The 21,819-nt window shown below is 38.5% G+C and overlaps 1 protein-coding gene across 1 annotated transcript in view; it reads left to right on the top strand.

The window, feature by feature from the left end:
* The first annotated feature begins 206 nt into the window (after window positions 1-206).
* Window positions 207-21,819, top strand: part of ZYG11B (zyg-11 family member B, cell cycle regulator) — a 62,820-nt gene continuing 41,207 nt past the window's right edge. Inside the window, exons 1-2 of the mRNA XM_023752824.1 lie at window positions 207-402; window positions 21,257-21,433. Coding sequence (XP_023608592.1) covers window positions 373-402; window positions 21,257-21,433 — 207 coding nt within the window. The 5' untranslated portion in view covers window positions 207-372. The remainder of the gene's footprint in view (window positions 403-21,256; window positions 21,434-21,819) is intronic.

Below are 21,819 nucleotides of genomic sequence, written 5' to 3' on the forward strand. Positions count from 1 at the left end.
CCGGCCAGGGCAGCTCTTTATTTTTAAAGGGCGAATAGGATTTGAGGGGGCAGAAGTCCGAGGTGGGGTGCCTGGTCCAGACTCCACGGAGGAGTCTGCGCAGTGAGAGTGGAGGCGGGGCCAAGCTCGGGCTCGTGTGCGAGGGCGGGGCCTCGCGGGGGCGGAGTCTGCGCTCTGGGTCCGCCGCCGCCGCCGCTGCCGCCGCTGCCGCCGCCGCCGGGGTGCAGAGCTTCCAGCTCCAGCGGGAAGGAGGCCGCGGCCTGGGCCGAGCCTGGAGCCGCCGCAAGCCGGAGCCTCCTGGAGCCCCCGCGCCGGCTGCACCTGGGGGCGGGCTCAGGCCCGGCCCGCCGCCGAGCCCCGGACCGAGGCCGCATGCCCGAGGACCAGGCTGGCACAGCCATGGTGAGGGAGCAAGGCCTGCCCGAACCGCAGTCGCCCGCCGCCCCGGCCCCCGCAGGCCTGCCCTGCCCTCGCTCCGGTGCCCCCCTCCGCGCCCCGTCTGCCCCTTCACCCCCCGTGACCGCCCCCTCGGGGGCCCGCTCCTCCTCCCGGGGGCTCCCGGCCACCTGCCGGGTGACATCCCCCTGTTCTCTTTCCTCCCAGCTGACACCCGTTTTTGTGTTTTTGTTTCTCTTCACCCTCCGTGACAGCCTCCTTCGCGTTCCCCGAGGCTGCCCCCTCCTCGTCCTTTATTTAACCCGACCTTCCTTTTCTTCTCGACCGTGTTGCCTGTAATTGTCTCTCTTCGGGGAATCGCTACGACTTACCTCTTTTCCTCCCCGTTTTTCGTTCCTGCTCTTTTTGCTCTCGCTTCTTGCCCCCTTTCACCATTTTACCCCCCCCCCGCCCCCTCCTGTCCGTATCATCACCTCCCTGCGCCCTCCACCACCCTCATTTCCTCCCCCCGGTACCGGCCATCCTCGCTCCCCGTCTCTAACAGCCGCCCCCTTTCCTCCTCGGGATCTCAGGGGTCTAAGCAGGAACAATGTGCAGGCGATCGCTCCCCCGGAGAGGTAGGGCGGGCAGTTGGGAATCGGTGGCTTTTCTTCTCGTCGAGGGGAAGGGCGATGGACGTATGGGAGAGGGCCTCGCCGCCTTACTGCCCTGGTGTCACTGCCAAACCGAAGGGACAGGGTGTTTGGGAGCGATGGTGTGCGGCCAGCAGGCATTCGATCTGACCTTACGAGATAGGCAGCCTTTGGACAGAAATCACTGAAAATGTTTGGGGACGCATTTTTATTTTGAGGGCTTCTTAACGTGGAGGTACAGTTTGGAAAATTTCCAGGTATTTACAGATTTGACTATTCCTCAGAACAAATGGTGTGTTTTCACTTGGAGACAGAGACCAGGGCTTCTACAGACTGAAAATCAAGGTTGGCAGTCAGATACCTCCTCATGCCTGCCTTTGGTGTGCCCTCTCTGAATTTGGTTGGGAGACTCTCATATTTGCAGTTTTTCTCCTTCCTGTTTCAAAATAGGTTGGGGTTTCAGTTGGTTTTTCATTGAGTTGGGTCACACATATTTCTCCATCATATGCAGTCATCTATATTTTGTTTTTTGGGGAGGAATAAGACATTCTAGTCAAATCGAAGTCCTGGTAATCATGTTCTCCTAGGAGGCTAGTTAATTTCTATTTTTTTCTCCCCATCCTTTTTTTAGGAAAGTGGTTTATAATGAAATAATTTAATTTGTGAACTTTTTCTAACTCACTGACTCTGCATTTTTGGGTTGTCATTCTCCTGTATCTGCCTCCACGACAACCTTCACATTCACAACCGATCACACTGTCATTGTGTTAACCTATTTCTCCCCCTGAGATGTGAGTTATTCTAGACAGCAATAGTGCTTTACTTCTTTCCAGCGCCCACTTCAATATAATAAGGATATGTTCTGAGAAATGCATTGTTAGGTGATTTTGTCGTTTGATCATCATAGTGCACTTACACAAACCTGGTGGTATAGCCTACTACACACCTGGGCTCTATGATATATACGCCATTGTTGTATGTGCAGTACAGCATTGATCCAAATGTCGTTTGTTATGCAGTGCATGACTGTAGTAGAGATGTCGAAGACAGGGGCATTCAGACTTTACCATGAATCAAAATTAACCGGAGAGCTTGCAAGCTGCCATCTCCAGCGTTTGATTTATTAAGTCTGGAGTAGAGCTTGAGAGTTTGCATTCCTAACAAGGAACCTATGTCACGCTGATGTTCCTGGTCTCTGAGCCACTAGTCCAAGATACAGTCCTAACAAGTAACCCAGCAAATTGATGTTTCTCTCTCTCCTTCTCTCTCTAAAAAAATCAAATAAAAGCCTTAAAGAAATCAATCAATCAGGGCAAGCTATAAAGTGATGTATGTGTGTATGTGGCAAATGTTTTAGTTAGTATGGTTAGGCAGCAACATTATTAGCTGTTATTTATTGAGCATGACTGTATAGGCCCTGTTTTAAGTGACTTACATGTTTTATTTCATTTATCCTCATAGCAACCCAATGAGATAAGTACTAGGTCTATGAATGTAGAGGCCATGTTTATTTGGCTCATCATTGAATCGTTAGCATATACATAGTGCCTCATGCATAAGTGCTCAATAAATATTTCTTGAATGAGTGAATGACTTTAGGCATGATCAGAAAGAGAGGAAGGCTTGGTTGAGAAGGGGACATTTGAACTTAGGTCTTAATAGGTGGGGCTTTATTGGGTAAGAATTTGGGAAGGAAAGTCATTCCTGGCAAAGGTACCAGCTTGAATGTGGAAGCTGAGACAGAGCAGGCATGATGTATTCTGGGAAATGTGTGACTCAAGATTGAGGGTGTAGTAGGAGATGAGACTAGGTGAGCCTACTGTCAGATCATGGAGGACCTTGAATCATAGATTCAGGAGTTTTGACCTCATTGTCAAGACCCTGAGTTACCTTGAAAGGTTTTTTATGTGTGAAGGGATGTCATAATTAAGAGATTTGAAGGGATGATCACTATAAATCAATATGAAGCATGGTTTGGGGTGGGAAGAGCTATTGTACTCCTCTGGGTGAAAAATAAGTATGTGAACTCTCTCCCTAGCCTTGTTTTGGTGGTGGTGATTTAAATTGGAGGAAGAAGAATATAGGGATATGAAATATGAAGATCCGGCACACCAATTTTAGTGAATTTTCCATAGAGACATTACTATGGAGTTGTACAAAAAACACAGAATCAGTAACAGTTTTGCAATTCTGCTCACTAGGCCTCAGTTTTCATATGTGTGCGGCCTTTAGGAATTTATGAGAATATTAAAACAAAGTAAATTTACTATACCAAAGTCCTTTATTTACAAACAATAGGTCTCCCAAAGGTCATCAGTGATGGCGAACCTTTTGAGCTCGGCGTGTCAGCATTTTGAAAAACCCTAACTTAACTCTGATGCCGTGTCACATATAGAAATTTTTTGATATTTGCAACCATAGTAAAACAAAAACTTATATTTTTGATATTTATTTTATATATTTAAATGCCATTTAACAAAGAAAAATCAACCAAAAAAATGAGTTCGCGTGTCACCTCTGACACGCGTGTCATAGGTTCGCCATCACTGTATTAGGTCATGTAGAGAGAATCAGCACTTCCCAAACTTACTTAATTTTTTAAAATTTATTTATTTTAGAGAGAAAGGAAGAGAGAGGACGAGGGAGAGAAAGAGAGACACATTGATGTGAGAGCAGAACATTGGCTGCCTCCTGCGTGTCCCCTACTGGGGATCAAGCCCTCGGGCATGTGCCCTAACCAGGAATTGAACCGCCAGTCTTTCTGTGCCCAGGATGATGCCCAATTAACTGAGCCACACCAGCCAGGCGGCATACTTATTTAATTTTAAAAATATTTTTTGTGTGGTATGAGAAGGGAGTGATTTTAAGTCAAATATATTTTATTTTAAATTATATGTATAATTTATTTAATAATACATTGAACAAAATACATTAAAACAAATTTCCTCTTCCTGTTTAACAAATGACACATTAACATGAGATAAATCATTATTTGTCATATTTTAAAATGAATATATATTACAATGTAGAATGAACTTAATTACGTTTATGGCATCAAAATAGATAAGAACTGACTTTTTAACCTTAAATTTGGAATTCTTGTGTTTTTGTATTAAAAACAACAGGTTTTTATAATTGTTCTGTTTTGTTTCTAAATGACAAACTAAAGGGAATGTTTCCAGGCTGCTACTTGAATGCCTATCTCCATAAATAAAACATTGGAAGCATGGATGGTTTATTTCCAATAAAGGAAGATCCTAATTGGATATAACTATCACCACATTTTTATTTTTAATGCTTAAAAAATACTAAGCTATCTTGCCCTGGCTAGTGTTGCTCGTTTGGTTGACCTTTGTCCTGTGGACCAAAAGGTTGCTGGTTCGATTTCTAGTCAGGGCACATGTCGAGTTTGGGCTATATCCCTGGTAGGGGGCATGCAGGAAGCAGCTAATTGATGTTCTATTCTCACATCCATGTTTCTCTCTCCCTCACCCTTCCTCTCTCTCTAAAAATCAATTAAAAAAAAAAACAAATACTGAGCTATCTTAATGTAGTACCATTTAAGAATCCTGATCAGATAAATTCATTCATTTACTCATTTCATCATCAGTGTAGCTAATGTTTCTTGTCTTTAACCAATAGTTCATTATAAGAATAAAAATAATTTTAAACTACTGTGATGTTCAGTGTTCAGATGAAGTTATAACAATTGAACCACTATAATGTTATGAGCCAGTCTCCTAATTTTTATTAATTCACTTATGTGCAGTAGAAAAAATTTTGGGTATTCTCAAACTATTCTGTTTTTAAAGGAGAAAAAAATGTAATAATTATTTTATTAAATGGTTAAAAATATACATATTGAGATAGACATCAGTATTGAATTTAATGATGTGGGCCATTGGGAAGTGCTGGTTAGACCACTACTTTTTTCATTGGTTCTAAAGCTAGCCCTTAAAAACACATTTAACCAATAAGTGGCAAAAATAGTCATCATTTATTGTGGAATAAAAGACATCTTTAATGTGAATGGTAATTAAAATAGAAAAATAATGTTAAAACAAAGTTCTTGAATACTGGGACATTTATTTAGAGAAGCATGATCTCATACACAGCTTTTATTTAATGAGCACACAGTGTGTCAGATGGTATACTAATTAATCTTCACAGTCCCATAAGGTTGATAATGTTTTTTCATTGCACACATAAGAATACTGAGGCTTTGAAAAATCAAATAACTTTCCTGAGATCATAAAGCTATTAAGTGACAGCAGGATTCAAGCACAGGATTGTCTGACCCCTAAGCCTAGGCCGTTTCAAACACATTCCTGGGCTCTTATGTGGTTGTAGGAATCTAAACTGAATTCGAGCATTTAAAATATTTGTACCATTGTTTCCACTATAAAAGTAATTCATATTTATTGAAAAAAAATTGGTCAAAGGGTGTGTACAGTTTTATGGTTCTTGATCCATATTGCCAAATTGCCTTCTATAAAGCACTTGAAGCAGAACATCAGATGTTGATAGCATTCTGTCTTTAGCATTTAGATACCTTTTGAACATTGAAAGCTTGTGAGATATGACAGGAATATGCTTTCAGAATACATTGATTTGGGGAACAAGCAAAAGGCTAGTAGGGATTCAGTATTATTTAAAAATGATGCTGCTCTTAATTCTAACAGCATCTATTATGCATTGAAAACAGCATGTATTTCAAGATATTATTATAGAGAGAGAGAGCATACTTGGTATGAATATGGATTTGTAGATTTTTTTCTGATGCGTAAGGAACCTGCCATTTAGACTCCACTAGTTTACAGTGTTCTTATAGTACTGCTGTGGCCACACAGGCTGTCTGTACAATTCAAGTGGCACCCATACATATGGATAGCAATGGGTCTACAAAGATCTGTATCCTGTGTACTTGTCAGTGTCTAGCACATAGTAGGGGCTTAGCAAATAGCTGTTGAATGAAAGTGTCTTGAATATTATACTAAGACCCTTAATGATCTAATCGTTTAAAGATTCATCATTTTATGTGAAAAAGTTTTTTTAACCCTAGCCAGTTTGGCTCAGTGGATAGAGTGTTGCCCTGAGGATTGAAGGGTCCCGGGTTCGATTCCGGCCAAGGGCATGTACCTTGGTTGCAGGTTCCCTGGCCCTGGTTGGGGTGTGTGCTGTAGGCAACCGATGTTTCTCTCTGTCTTTCCCTCTCCCTTCCATTCTCCCTAAAAATCAGTGGGAAAATATCCTTGGGTGAGGATTAACAACAACATAAAAGTTTTTTCATTTTATACTCTGTAATACTAAGCAACCATTATGTTCTTTTTCCTGCTTCTGAGTTTTGCTTACACTGTTTCTTTTTGCCTAGAATGCTATCCCCCTCCCTTACTATTTAATCTTCATGTGTTACCTTACACCAGGATTTTCAACTGGTGTGCTGAGGCAGGCAGGCACAGTGGTGTGCCGCAAGAAATTATAAAACATGCAACACCATATTATTTAGTTAGTGGCACTGATCACTTTTCCCTGTCAAATAAAAAAAATGACAGCAGCCAATATAGCAATAGCCATCCAATGTAAATTAATCAAAATTATACCTATTTTTATCATATTGGCAAAAAATATAGCATATTTTTTGATGTGCCGCAGAATTTTAGTAATTAGCTTATGTGTGCCATGAGATTAAAAAGATTGAAAATCACTGCCTTAAACCTTACCTCCTTTTTGAAGCCTTCGGTTACCTTCAGGCAGCCTTGTATACTTTTTTCCATATGCCTTTCCTGTACTTTGTATATGTCTTGGTTACAACAGTTATTCTGTGGTGGTAGTATTTATTTATTTATTTATTTGAGAGAGAAACATTGATTTGTTCCACTTTTTTATGCATTCACTGGTTGCTTCTTGTTAGTGCCCTGACTGGAGATCGAACCCACAATCTTGATGTATTGGGAGGACACTCTAATCAACTGAGCTACTTGGCCAGGGCCAGTATTGTTTGTTAAGAAGGCTGGCTGTCTCTCCAGATTGTGAGCTCTCTGGGGGCAGGGACAGTACAGTGTTTTATCAGTTTCATGTCTTAAGCACCTAGCATAATGCCTGAGACATAGTAAGAAGATAAATATTTATTCAGTGAAAGAATGTATTTGTAGAGAATTGAATAAGGTGATGTTAACTGAGCTGTGAGTTGTAAAAGAGGGCAAAAAAGGTGAACACTCTCCATAGATACCCTGAGGGGGAAAAGAGGTTTGATGGGTAAGAAATGTTGGATCAGATACTAGCCTAAATGGTAGTTTTGACCTAAGATACATGTTTCTGTCCAAAAGAGTTGAGTTGGAGGAGTTATGAAGGAAGCCAAGTGATTTCAAGATGAATTGCAAAACAATATCCCTTTGTATAAATACTGGCAACTTACTTGTTTATAATTTGTGGAGGTGTCCTTCCAGAGAATAGAATATTTAAACACAGACAGTAAAGACTCAGTTACAGGTAAATTTAGAGGGGTGGTTAATCATTTAAACATTTTGTTAGCTCTATAAAAAGACCTTTTGTTTTTTTCTTTTTTTCTTGTCTCCAGTTCTGTTTTGTATAAACATTTTTCTTAGCTCTCCAGCATCTTAATGCCTGTTCAATGTCATATTCTCCTTTTCTGAAGGCATTTTTAAAAAGTTTGAATGTTCTTGGTTATGTATTGTCATTTACTTTTCATGGGCCTTGTAACCGTTGGCCAATCATTTCACCTCTTTATGCCTCCATTTTTTTAATCTATAAAATGTTTACCTATGCCGCCATCTTCGATTCAATTTTCCCTTCCACCTCTTTAAAAAAATGTAGTAAAACTTTGGCAAGTTAAAGGAAAGTATTATAGTAGAGTGGGTATGTTCTATTAGTTATAGTACTTTGGGATTATGGGAAGCTGCTTTTATAACTTTAAATTTTGTATAAACTTAAGCTCTTATTTCCCTGAATATATTACCCAACTTTCATACCAGAAACTATTTAAAGGCATTTTCATATACATCCCATTTATTCCTCAATACCATTTTGTGATTGTCAAGATAGAGGTTTAGCATCAATTTTACAAATAAGAAAACTGAGAAGTTAATTTCTTTTCCTAAGGTCACACAGCTACTAAGTAGCAGAGCCAGGACTAACTACAAGCCCAGTGCTTTTTCCATTATTAACCTGGCTTCTCTGTTTACCATATTCTGTTTCAAAACTTATGCTGAAAGTAAAGAGGAAAATGATGCTAAAGTATTTCTTTGAGTTAGTGATTCCTATGATCTACTCAACAGCTCCATGATTATTGACTTGAATTTTTGTTTTGTTTCTTGGAATAGTTTTGCTACATGTGCTAAGATGGAAGGGAAGGGTATTTATTTACCTTACCAGGCCATGATCTCTTAAAGATGGAACTCCAGCTTCTTGTTCTTTGGCACAGTCATTTGCCCCGCTGGCCAGTCCATGAAATGATACATGCAAGAAGTTTGTCTTACCTGCATTATTTGACATCTAGGGATCTCTGAAAGTAGTTGGTGGTTTTTAAAAAAGAAAAATATCTTCCCACTGTTCATGCCAAATAGTTCATTATATTTATACCCTTGAATACAATATATATTTTAATCCTCACTTAAGGAGTGAGGACATTTTTTTCATTGATTCTTAGAGAGAGTGGTAGGAAGTGGGGAAGGAGGGGCGGAGAGAGAGAGAGAGAAACATTGAATGGTTGCCTCACACATGCGCCCTGCCTGGGGGTGGGGATTGGACCTGGACCTGCAACTCAGGTACATACCATTGACTGGAAATCAAACTTGCAACCTTTTGGTGCGTGGGCCAACATTATAACCACTGAGCATTACCGGCCAGGGTGGTACTATCTTCTTGACTTTTTTCCTTATTTGTGAAATGATTGTGTTTGGGGAAGGAGAACACTAATATATATATTAGTGTTTATCCCTGGAAGTCTGACTTGGTTGAATCAGTAGTAGAAAACATAAGGAAAAAAACTCCCATAAATGAAGGAGGGCTTTTCCATGCAGTACTACAAAAATGAGGTGTCAAAGATTGTCCAATATCTGAAATTTCTTGTACCCAGTAACTCAAATGCCACTTGTCTGCCTTTCAATCCCATTGTTTAATTTCAAGGTTGGACTTGGGGCTTATATTTTTCTCTGGACATACAGTCTCTTTCTCTAGAGCAGCGGTTCTCAACCTGTGGGTCGCAACCCCTTTGGGGGTCGAACGACCCTTTCACAGGGGTTGCCTAAGACCATCGGAAAACACATATATAATTACATATTGTTTTTGTGATTAATCACTATGCTTTAATTATGTTCAATTTGTAACAATGAAAATACATCCTGCATATCAGATATTTACATTACGATTCATAACAGTAGCAAAACTACAGTTATGAAGTAGCAATGAAAATAATTTTATGGTTGGGGATCACCACAACATGAGGAACTGTATTAAAGGGTCGCGGCATTAGGGTCTGCTCTAGAGGGAAATAAGTATTTTAAATATACCTAACAATAAATTTGTGCTTGATTGTTCATTTATTCATTCAATAAACATTTAGTATCATTATGTGATAGGTATTATTTTAGGTTCTGGCAGTAACAAAGCATAGTGTTTGTTTTATGAAGTTTATATTCTATAATAATAGCTAACACATCTTGAGCAGTTAATATATGCCAATCACTGTTCCATGTGTCTTTCTCTTAGAATTTAATGCTGGCAACAATCTTATGATATAGTGACTATTAGTGTCTGCATTTTACAGAGTTTGAAACTGAGGTGCGGGGAGATTAAGTACTTTGCCTAAGGTTACATAGTTTTTTATAAATGGTAGAGCTAACATTTTAATCTAGGCAGTCTGACTCCCAACCTCACACTTTTCACCACAGTATTACACAGCCCTGCAGAGAGATGTCAATACAAATTTTATTTCTAATCATAAAATTGTCAGCTTTATAATCTTTATAATCACCTGGTTTCTGGCCCAATCTAAAAAAAAAAAAGAAAAGTAATCTAGGGATTTAAAAAAATGGAGCACTATCAGAGCCAGTTTCTTCTACTGGAGGATTTATCAGTCTTAGGTACCTTTCAGGTGGGAGATGAGATTTTGAGCCTGATTCATGAGTTGGAACTGAGACAGCTACATAAAACCAGGACTTTACATTGCCTACAGCCTTATCGACAAGGTAGACCAAAAAATATCTGCCTGATAGTGTAGGGAGACAAAGAGGCTTGTTTATCTTGGTATGAACTCTGGATAGGAAAAGTCTCTTCTTGAGGATTTACAACCATGAACTTCCTGACCTATGTGTCTGAAACTTAAATTTTATTACTTGTACAAGATTGTGTCTAGTAAGTGAGAAGGGAACATTTACTGAGTAATTCATTACTCCATCAAGCATTATGCTGGGGGTTTTTGTGCTTCATTATAACAATAGCATAATGAGATAAGTACTAATATCCCCATTCTACAAAGGACAGAACTGAAGGTCAGAAAAACTAGGTATTTTGCAGTGTAATACCACTAGAATTCAAATCCAGGTGTAGTATTCTTGCTGCTAACCACAATGCCTCTGGCAAAGTGTCTTCATTTTTGTGCCTCAGTTTCCTTATCTCTAAAATTAAAGATGTAAGATTTTTCCTTTCACTTCATAAGGTTATTGTGAGTATCAAATAAAATAAAGGATATGGATATGCTTTGTTTACTATAAGACATTGTTACCAGCATTATCTATAACGTGTGTTTTTCCTTATAATTAACCAAAAGAGAAACCTCATACTCAGTTATTATAAAGTCCACAAGGTCGGTCTTGATTAAGACAATTTTAATACTTTTTTTAAAACATTTTTTTAAAAGTATTTTTACTGATTTCAGAGAGGAAGGGAGAGGGAGAGAGAGAGAAACATCAATGATGAGAGAGAATCATTGATCGGCTGCCTCTTGCATGCCCCCTTCTGGGGATCAAGCCCGCAACCCAGGCATCTGCCCTTTACCAGAATCAAACCTGGTACCCTTCAGTCCACAGGCCGATGCTCTATCCACTGAGCCAAACCAGCTAGGGCAATTTTAATACTTTTTATATCAGATGTAATAGTGCCATGAGGAGAAATAAAATGAGTGATGTGCCCTGACCAGGAATGGAACTGGTGACTTTTTAGTGGCCATAGGATGACACTCAACCAACTGAGCCACAACAGCTGGAATATCCATATTCTTGTTAAAGCAGATGTCTATAAAACTTTCCACTGTAACTTGGAGGGGTGGGTAGACTATGAGGTTTTTTGTCTCACCTAAGTGGGACAGACAAAAGACATTTAAGAACTAACTTTCTTTGAACTCATAGTCTGGAGGGGAGACAGCATCTAAACGAATCAAAGTTATACAGTGGATAACGAATAGAACTATATACAAAGTGTAGTGTGATTATATCTACTTGTGTTTTCGTAGATATGTGAAGGACAGCTTTGTGGAGGAGAGGAAATATGTACTGCTTCTTTTAGTATGAGTAGGAATTTGATAGATGGACAGGTATGGAAGGGCATTCTAAGAAGAAGGAACAACATATATAAAAGGGAGGCATAGCTACTATTGCTAACATTCCTTCTCCGAACCTGTTTCCTCAACAAAAATAATTTCAATATAATAATTTGATATATTCAGAGTCATAATGATTGTTTTGAAAAGACTTTATAAATTGAAACACTAGGCAGACGTTTAATGACAAAGATTCTTTTTATTATTACTTGCTTTTCTTCTCCCCTCCTCCAACATTTGAAAGCCTTCTTGGTGTCTCCCCTAGGTAGTATTCTGTCCTCCACGACTCTGTTCTGTTATATCTAAAGGCGGGAGAGGAAGAGAAGATTTGTGATATACCGAGCTATAGTAGGAGAAATTCTTTAATTGCTGATGAATAACTATTTAAGTTGTGACCTATGCAGTCTAGTTTCAGAGCAGTGACATAATCCATGGAACACAATCCTGCAGACAAAATGTCATTTAGAAATAACTCGAAGTTTTTATTTGCAAAATTTGGAACATTGTGAAGTAGAATAGAGTCCACAGATCTTCTCAAAATTCTCTTTTTCTTTTCTATCTACTTCACTTAAACATCATAGCTGCTCCCTTGCCTTTCCACTGAAAACCCTCCCAGTCCATCATTATCAGATGGTAAAACCTCTGGGAATGTAAGACTAGATAGAGAAAAGGGAATAGCAGTAGTGAGAATGGTTAATTTAGGGGGGAAAATGTGTGTACGTATGCACAAACATACACACATTTTCATTCAAACTAAAATTATTGGGTCTAATAAAAATGTCTTCTTACTAGTTAGAATATATGTTGAAAAATATGCCAATTATTCATAAAATTGACAATTTTTTATTATCTTACAATATTTGAAAAACAGAATCATGAACATAGCTTTTTTTCATTTCCCCAAATTTTTATTTTATTTATTCATTTAAAAAAATATTTTTATTGGTTTTAGAGAGAGGAAGGGAGAGGGCTAGAGAGATAGAAACATTGATGAGAGAGAAATATCAATTGGCTGCCTCCCACACGCCCCCCCCTAGGGATCGAGCCCACAACCGGGGCATGTGCCCAGACCAGGAAGCAAAATCATGACCTCCTAGTTCATAGGCCAACACTCAACCACTAGGCCACATTGACTGGGCTCAAATTTTTTATTTTTGTCTTTTTTTCTATTTTTAATAATTTGATATATTCAGAAGATGATATGAAACATTTATGTAAGCCATGGAACATAGTAGACAAATATCTAAAATCCCAGCATCCAAGTTAAGAAATAGAACAAGACCACTGCCATTTTTCCCCTCTGTGTACCATATTCCTCTATGTCACTCCTCCCCACCCCCAAGGTATCCACTATCCTTTTTTATTTTAAACCTTTTTCTTGATCTTCTCTATAGATTTACCAATATATTGTTTTATTTTACTTGTTAATTTTTCCTTTTATTGATTTATTAGGGTAGTACTGGTTAAAAAAAATCACACAGGTTTTAGTTACACAATTCCACGACACTGTCATCTGAACACTGTATTGTGTGTTCACCATCCCAAGTCATGTTATTTAATTTAGAGATAACTTTCTAATCTTCTGAAATAACTTTTCAGGTAATATCATTTCCTATGCCTAGTTGATGTTTAATTGAAATCTTGCTGTATATGTAGTTTTTATTTAGCTTAGATTAATATTTTATTCTCAGCATTTGACCATGTTGTTAAAAGTTATTCATAAATATACATATTGCTGTGTAATATTCTATAGAGTTGATATACCATAATTTGGTTACCATTTTTCATTATTTTAGACATTTGTATGTATTTATGGGTTTTGGGAGTTTTTTTGATCAGGAAAACTGTGATTAATCTTTTGTTACTCCCTTTTTTAAAAAAATGGATTTTGTGTGTGTGAGAGAGAGAGAGAAATTGACTTGTTCCACTTATTTATGCATTCATTGATTGCTTCTTGTATGTGCCCTGACCGGGGATCAAACCTGCAAACTTAGCATATGAGATGACGCTCTACCAATGGAGCTACCCAGCCGGGTTACTCTTAATTATTTCCTTTTTTCTCCTCTTTTTCCCTTCCATAAATTACTGGATGAAGAAGTACTGAATCAAGAGTATGGGTGTTTTAAAGATAATTATTAAATCCTTTATATTCAGAAAAATCGTGCTAATTTACACTCTGACCAGCAGTATTTGAGAAGATCAATCTTGGCAAATTTTATTTCAACAATTCACAATGTTGCGATTATATCCTGTTTCAGAAAACACCACATTAATCAAAGGACATTAAAGGGCTATGCTGTTCTTTCAGGGTGGAGTTGTTGTTTTTCCTATTTGCATTTGGATATTTTTTCAGCCATTGTTCAGGTACTCTGTCATTCGTCCTGCTGTACTTTGTGATAATTAGAGGGCTTAGTTATCTCTGATCAATCCAAGAGTTTATAATATAAAGTCAGGGCTGACTTTATATTATAGCCATGCTCATAGGTGTGGAATGTTATTTGATTGTGACTTTTAAAAAAAATATATATATATATTATTGATATTTTACAGAGAGGAAGGAAGAGGGATAGAGAGTTAGAGCTGTCACTACTAGGGGGTGAAACTTAAATCTGTATAATCTGCTTAGTTCTTTCACCAAAGCTTTAGTTCCTCTTCTGTACTTGCCAAAGCAGACAAACTCTTTATGACCATAACAGATTCCATTGAAGAAATAATCCCTTGCCCTAACCGGTTTGGCTCAGTGGATAGAGCGTCAGCCTGCGGACTGAAGGGTCGCAGGTTCGATTCCAGTCGGGGGCCATGTACCTTGGTTGCGGGCACAACCCCAGTGTGGGGTGTGCAGAAGGCAGCTGATCGATGTTTCTAACTCTCTTTCCCTTTCCCTTCCTCTCTGTAAAAAATCAATAAAGTATATTTTTAAAAAAGAAAGAAAGAAATAATCCCTTGCCTAGTTTTGTTAGTGAAATCATGGGAGTGTTAATCACTATTTTGTTTTCTAACTTATTTTTACAATTTCAGACATATAAATTCCCCAAATGTTAGCATTTTATTCTGTGTGCTTTATTGTTCGCTTTCTTCACAAACACACACCACTTTCCCTCCTCTGGTTAACTATTACTTTAAATAAATCTTGGAGTGTGTATGTTGTTGTTTTTTAAACTAATTTCTCCTCCAAAGAAGAGAGTTTTTTTTAGAAATTGATTTTAAAGAGAAAAACATTGATGTAAGAGAGAAACTTCAATTGGTTGCCTCCTGCATGCGCCAGACCAGGGATTGAACCCTCGACCTCGGTACGTGCCCTACAGAGAATCGAACCCACCATCTTTTGGTGTATGGGAGGATGCTCCAACCAACTGAGGCAAACAGACCAGGGCTTGGAATTTCTTTTTGAATTGATTTGAGAGAGAGAGAGAGAGAGATAAATATCTATTTGTTTTTCTACTTATTTATGCATTCATTGATTGATTTTTGTATGTGCCTTGACCAGGAATCGAACTGGCAACATCCTAATGCACGAGACGACAGTCAACCAACTGACCCACATCAGCCAGGGCTGACCTTATATTATAGCCATGCTCATAGGTGTGGAATGTTATTTTATTGTAATTTTAAAAAATATATATTTTATTGATTTTTTACAGAGAGGAAGGAAGAGGGATAGGGAGTTAGAAACATCATGAGAGAGAAACATCCATCAGCTGCCTCCTGCACACCCCCACTGGGGATGTGCCCGCAACCAAGGTACATGCCCCCGACTGGAATCGAACCCGGACCCTTCAGTCCACAGGCTGACTCTCTATCCACTGAGCCGAATCGATTAGGGCTGATTGTGATTTTGATTTGCATTTCCCTGATGATTAATGATATTGAGCATCTTTCCTCAGATTATTGGTCATTTGTATTTTTTTGGAGCAATGTCCTTTCAGACCTTTGCCTATTTTTAATTGTCTTTTTATTCTTGTGTTATAAGAGTTCTTTATACTATATTCTAGATACAAATCCCTTATTAGACATATGGTTTGCAAATATTTTCTCCCATTCTGTGGGTTTTCTTTTCACTTCATTGATGATAACTTTGAAACACAAAAGATTTTTATTTATTTATTTATTTATTTATTTATTTATTTATTTATTTATTTTAAAATATATTTTATTGATTTTTTAGAGAGTTAGAAACATCGATGAGAGAGAAACATCCATCAGCTGCCTCCTGCACATCTCCTACTGGGGATGTGCCCGCAACCAAGGTACATGCCCTTGACTGGAATCGAACCTGGGACCTTTCAGTCTGCAGGCCGACGCTCTATCCACTGAGCCAAACCGGTTTCGGCGATTTTTATTTTTTTAAAGATCTTTTTACTTGATTTTTTTAGAGAGGAAGGGAGAGGGGCGAGAGAGAAACATTGATGTGAGAGCGAGACATTGATCAGCTATTTCCTGCACGCCCCCCCCCCCCCCGCCCCCACTGGGGTGAAGCCCACAACCTGGGCATGTGTCCTGACTGGGAATAGAACCAACAACTTCTTGGTACATAGGAGATGCCCAACCAAATGAGCCATACTGGCCAGGGCAAAAGTTCTTTATTTTAATGAAGTTCATTTATCTGTTCCTTTTTTTTTTTTTTTTTTAAGGTTGTGCTTTTGGTGTTATATCTAAGAAACCAATTGCTAATCCAAGGTCAGGAAGATTTATATCTGTTTTTTTTGTGTGTGTGTGTTTTTTTAAGAGCTAATAGTTGTATCTGTTAAATTTAGGTCTTTGATCTATTTTGAGTTAGTTTTTGTATCTTGTGAGGTAGGACTCTTATCTTCATCCTAAGTATTTTACTCTTAATGCTATTGTAAATGGAACTGTTTTCTTAATTTCATTTTCAGATTATTCATTGTAAGTATATAGAAATATAATAGATATTTTTATATTGATCTTTTATCCTACAACCTTGCTGCATTTATTTTGTTGTTCTGATAGGTGTGGGTTTTTGTTTTTTGTATTATGAGCTCCTTAGGATTTTCTTTATACAAAACTATGTCACCTGCAAATAGAGATAGTTTTACTTTTCCTTTCCAATCTGTATGCTTTTTATTTCCTTTTCTTGCATAATTTTAGAACCTTCAGTATAATGTTGAATGGAAGTGGTAAGAGAAACATCTTTGTCTTATTCCTGATTTTAGAGGGAAAATATTCAGACTTTCAACATTAATTATGATACGAACTGGGTTTGTCATAGGTGACCTTTATCCGGTTAAGGAAGTTCTATAAAAATTTTTATACCTTATCCTGTATTATAAGCATCCTTCTATGTGATTAATATATCTTTAAACTATAATTTTTAATGGCTGCATATTCAGTGATTAAAATGTCACATGTAATATGTGGTTAAGGGCTGTACTCCTGAGTCAGTTTTTAATTTGAAGCCATACTTTGTCACTTACTATGTGTGAAATGCTGAGAAAGATGTTACTTTTCTGAACTGGTTTTCAGTTATACAAAAATGAAGATAATGCTTTACTACTTTGTAAAATTGGGATGAGGATTAAGTGAAATAATAGGTAATGCATGTAAAACACTCAACACAGTCATATTGAAGGCACCTAATGGATGGTAGCTACTATAATCTCTATATATACACTGAGTGGCCAGATTATTATGACCACCCCATCAGTACTTCGTTGGGCCACCTTTTGCCTTCAATACTGTGGCGATTCTTCTTGGCATTGACTCCACAAGATGTTGAAAGGTGATGTGAGGAATCTGACACCATGCCTGATGAATAGCACTGTCCAGTTCTGTGAGATTTGATGGTTGTGGAACCAGCTGCCTGATGGCTCTTTTAACTTCGTCCCACAAATGCTCAATTGGATTGAGATCTGGTGACTGTGGGGGCCACCTAAGCAAGGTAGAGTCTCCCTCATGTTCTTGAAACCACTTCTGCACAATATGAGCCCCGTGGCATGACGCATTGTCTTGTTGGAAGAAGCCATCTCCATTGGGATACGCCATCAACATGATAGGATGAACTTGATCAGCAACGATACTTAGGTATGTTGTGCTAGTCAGACGTTTATAATGATCTGGCCCTCTAGCAACTTCAGCGCAAAATTATAGCTAATTTGCCTACAAACATCAGGTGATCATAATAATCTGGCCACTCAGTGTAAAAGGCTAATATGCTAAGTGTCTGTCTGGGTAATGACATCATGTAGCAATGCCTGGCTTCCTCTCCTTAGCGACAACTAGCCTCCTTGCAGTTTCTTCATTCCAGGAACACAACTTGCTTTATAGCCAGGTGGAAACATTTCACACTGTAACCAAATGTCTGTGAAGTGTTTTCCTGTGCCTCATCTCATTTGATCTTCACAGAAGTCCTGGAGTAGGTAGGTAGGAGACTCGGTGGAATCGTATTTTCTTTTCATTAGCGGAAAACGGAGATTTAGAAAGTTTAGAAACTTGACCCGACTGAAAAGAAGTAAGAAATGGTGGACCTTGAAAATGACTTCAGGTTTCTCACTGCGCAGAATATAGTCAAACATTGCTGCAGTTAAATATTTTACCCTTTGTTCTCCCTGCATGATCTACAATAATTACCTGCTTTGTGTTGATATTTACTGCTGTGTTGCTGACAATTACCTGAAAGAGAAATTGGGGTGCTTCACTGGGCTGGACAAAGTTTAGCTAAATCAGAAAGCAGGCCTAATTAAGTAACTATATTCTATATCTACGCAATACATGTAAAGCTCTCACTGGCACCAATCACACGCGTGTGTTTCCATCTGTCATTGTTAATCATGAATTTGGTTGACACTTCTATTATAGAGAAAGGGCGAATAGCAATATTAACATATTTCTTCAAATTAATTTCCTTTCGATGTGCACGAATTCATGCACCAGGCCACTAGCTATAATATTGTTTCAGGAGACATTGTTTACAGTGTTTATTTCTGTAATTAAACCCTTACATTTAAATTTTTGTGCTTATTTGATTCTTTATTTCTCAGACTGGAATAACTGGGTTAACCTTTTTCTTTTTGAGAAAGCCAGCACCTATAGCAAATTTTTTTAAAAAATATATTTTATTGATTTTTTTACAGAGAGGAAGGGAGAGGGATAGAGAGTTAGAAACATCGATGAGAGAGAAACATCGACCAGCTGCCTCCTGCACACCCCCTACTGGGGATGTGACCGCAACCAAGGTACATGCCCTTGACCGGAATCGAACCTGGGACCTTTCAGTCCGCAGGCCGACGCTCTATCCACTGAGCCAAACCAGTTAGGGCAGCAAATTTTTTTTAATCCAGATAAATTTATCATATTTGAACTATAGATTGGGATGGGGATTTTGTGGGAAATCAAGTTGCAAAGTAAATTGAAGCTAGGTTTTATTTTTTTAATCTTTATTATTGAAAGTATTACATATGTTCCCTTTTTCCCCCTCATTGACCCCCCTCCAGTCTTCCCCTGCCCCCCAGACCCAGGCCTTTTACCACCCTATTGTCCGTGTCCATGGAGGCTAGGTTTTAGACCTCAAGCATCAGTCTAACAATCTCAGATTTTTTTTTCTTCAGGCCCATGGGAGGCCATTGAAGGTTTGAACAGAGGAGAGGTCCTGGTAATAACTTAGGAAGATTAATCTTCTTTGCTCCTGAGATCGTTCCTGACCATTCTTGACTTATTGGGGCTCCCTGCTTTGTGCTTACTAGGTGTATAGGTTAACAATGCGGATTTTGTAATCAAAGAAAACACGATAATTTCAAGAGAAACATCTAAAGTGCTTTATTCAAAGTAATGTCCATCGCTAGCTACACATTTCCCCCATCTTTCAGGTAATTTGTGGATACCGTCCCAATAGAACTTTTCTTGTTTTGAGGCAAACAATTCAGAGACCCAATTTTCTTTGTATGTTTTGAAGTGCTGCTCAGAAAGTGCTATGCCATCAATCGGAACAAGTGGTAATCTGAAGGAGCAAGGTCGGTGAATACAGCGGGTGGGTTAATACTTCCCAGGCAAGATCTTTTAACGTGTCTTTAACTGGTTTTGAAGTGTGTGATGGTGCGTCATCATGAAGCAAAATTACTTTGCCGTGTCTTCTGGCCCATTCTGGTCGTTTTACGACCAAAATGTGGTTCAAATTGATTATTTGTTGTCGGTAGCGATCAGTATTAACGGTTTTACCTGGTTTTAGAAGTTTATAATACACCACACCTTCCTGATCCCACCAAACACAAAGCATTTTCTTCTTTCTGAAGCGATTTGGCCTTGCTGTCGCTGTTGATGGTTGACCTGGATCGACCCATGATTTTGTGCACTTGGGATTCTCAAAATAAATCCACTCTTCATCGCCAGTCACAATTAGATGCAAAAAAACCTTTCTTTCCTGCCATTGAAGCAACATTTTACTGATGACTTTTCGGTTTTCCATTTGTCTTTCGTTCATTTGATGTGGCACCCATTTTCCTTCCTTTAAAATCTTTCCCATTCCTTGTCAACGATCGGAAATTGTTTGCTGAGCAACATTTAATCTTTCTGCAAGTTGTTTTTTAATTTGACAAGCATCTTCATCCAATAATGCTTGTAATTGTTGGTCTTCAAACTTTTTCGGTTGACTTGGACGTTCTTTGTCTTCACATTGAAATTATCACTTTTAAAGCATTTAAACCAGTGTTCACAAGTATCTTGGGATGGAGCATGTTCACCATAAGCTTCCTGAAGTATTCAGCAGCACTTTTTTTTTCAAAAATAAAGTAATGAATTAAAACTTCCCACAAATGCTCTTTTTTTGGCACGAAATTTGATATTTTTAAGCGTAAAAATATCTATGATGTTAACACCTTCAGGAAATTTGACATATGAGGTTTTGAAGTTTGTTGTCAATACAACAAAATAGCATACATATCAAATTGCATATATATCAACCTATGTGTAACTCCATCTATTGAAAAAATTCTGCATTATTAACCGGTACACCTGGTACACACTACCCAATATGCCTTCTATTATAGTATTTAATAGGCTTTATGTAAACCTTTGTTTAAATGTACTCTTCTCCTACTTCTTAAGAATATGGTCACATGTTATATTGCCTAAAAAAGTATCTAGCATATGGTGCACTTGTTATCAGTGCACCACCTGTTGCTCTTGGGAGTGGGCTTCTTGCAATATCCAGAGAAAAGGAATTTTCTGAGACTCACATGGGAGGATGGGATATTGTAGAAAGTTTTATTTCTGTGAAATCAAACCCCTGAGTTTCCACGGTCCCATTTCCCTTCGTCCCCCAAGGAAGAAGTATAGCCATAGCTTCAGCAAAGCTAGTGTCCAGAATTCTCACTCCATATTGGAGCAGTGTCCAGACCAGCATCAAGCTAGCTTAGATTGTGTTCCTTGCTGCAGTCCATTAGTCCATTGTGTGTGTGGGCCCACAGGCCACATGGTCATGGAGGAAACATGGGCAGGAGCAAAGCCAAAGGAACCAGAGAGCCAAGAAAGCCCCAACCCAAAAGCTCCAAGAGCCAAGAGAGAGCAAATTCCTTTGTTTGGGGGATTACATATTGCCAAATTGTCACAGGCTTGCATTGGCTCCATCCCTTTGAATGTGGAAATGAATGTTTTGTTCTTTACTTTTCTGGAAACTAACTCGTTGGCTTTTGTGTTTCCTTTATGTTTCGTCCTGGGCTCCAAGGAGGAGGCATCTCCCTATTCCTTACTTGATATCTGCTTGAATTTCCTGACTACACATCTTGAGAAGTTCTGTTCAGCAAGACAAGATGGAACATTGTGTTTGCAAGAACCTGGAGTATTCCCACAGGAAGTGGCTGATCGACTGCTTCAGACCATGGCCTTTCATGGTAAAAAAATAATATAATCAGAGAAAACAAAAATCTGTGCTGTTAATTGGCACTGGGTTTTGAAGTGCTACTGTATTCATTTAATTATTTTCTTAGAAATAACAGCAAAGGCCAGATGAGCCCGATTCCAGGAAAATAATTTTATTTATTTTTGCCTACCCTGCCACTTTTCTGTAATTTGGAATAAGCATTTTTCTTTTTTTAATGTGGGCAAATTGCTTTTTTGTCTCTCCTCCTCCTCCTCCTCCTCCTCCTCCTCTTCCTCCTCCTTCTCTTCTTCTATAAAAAATGTGCCTTACATCTTTATTTGGCAGTGGGAGAATCAATAAAAAATACACCTTACATCTTTATTTGGCAGTGGGAGGATCAATAAATACTATCATAGAAACACTGTTTC

Source organism: Myotis lucifugus, unplaced genomic scaffold (genome assembly GCF_000147115.1).
Source record: "Myotis lucifugus unplaced genomic scaffold, Myoluc2.0 scaffold_37, whole genome shotgun sequence".
NCBI lineage: Eukaryota > Metazoa > Chordata > Mammalia > Chiroptera > Vespertilionidae > Myotis > Myotis lucifugus.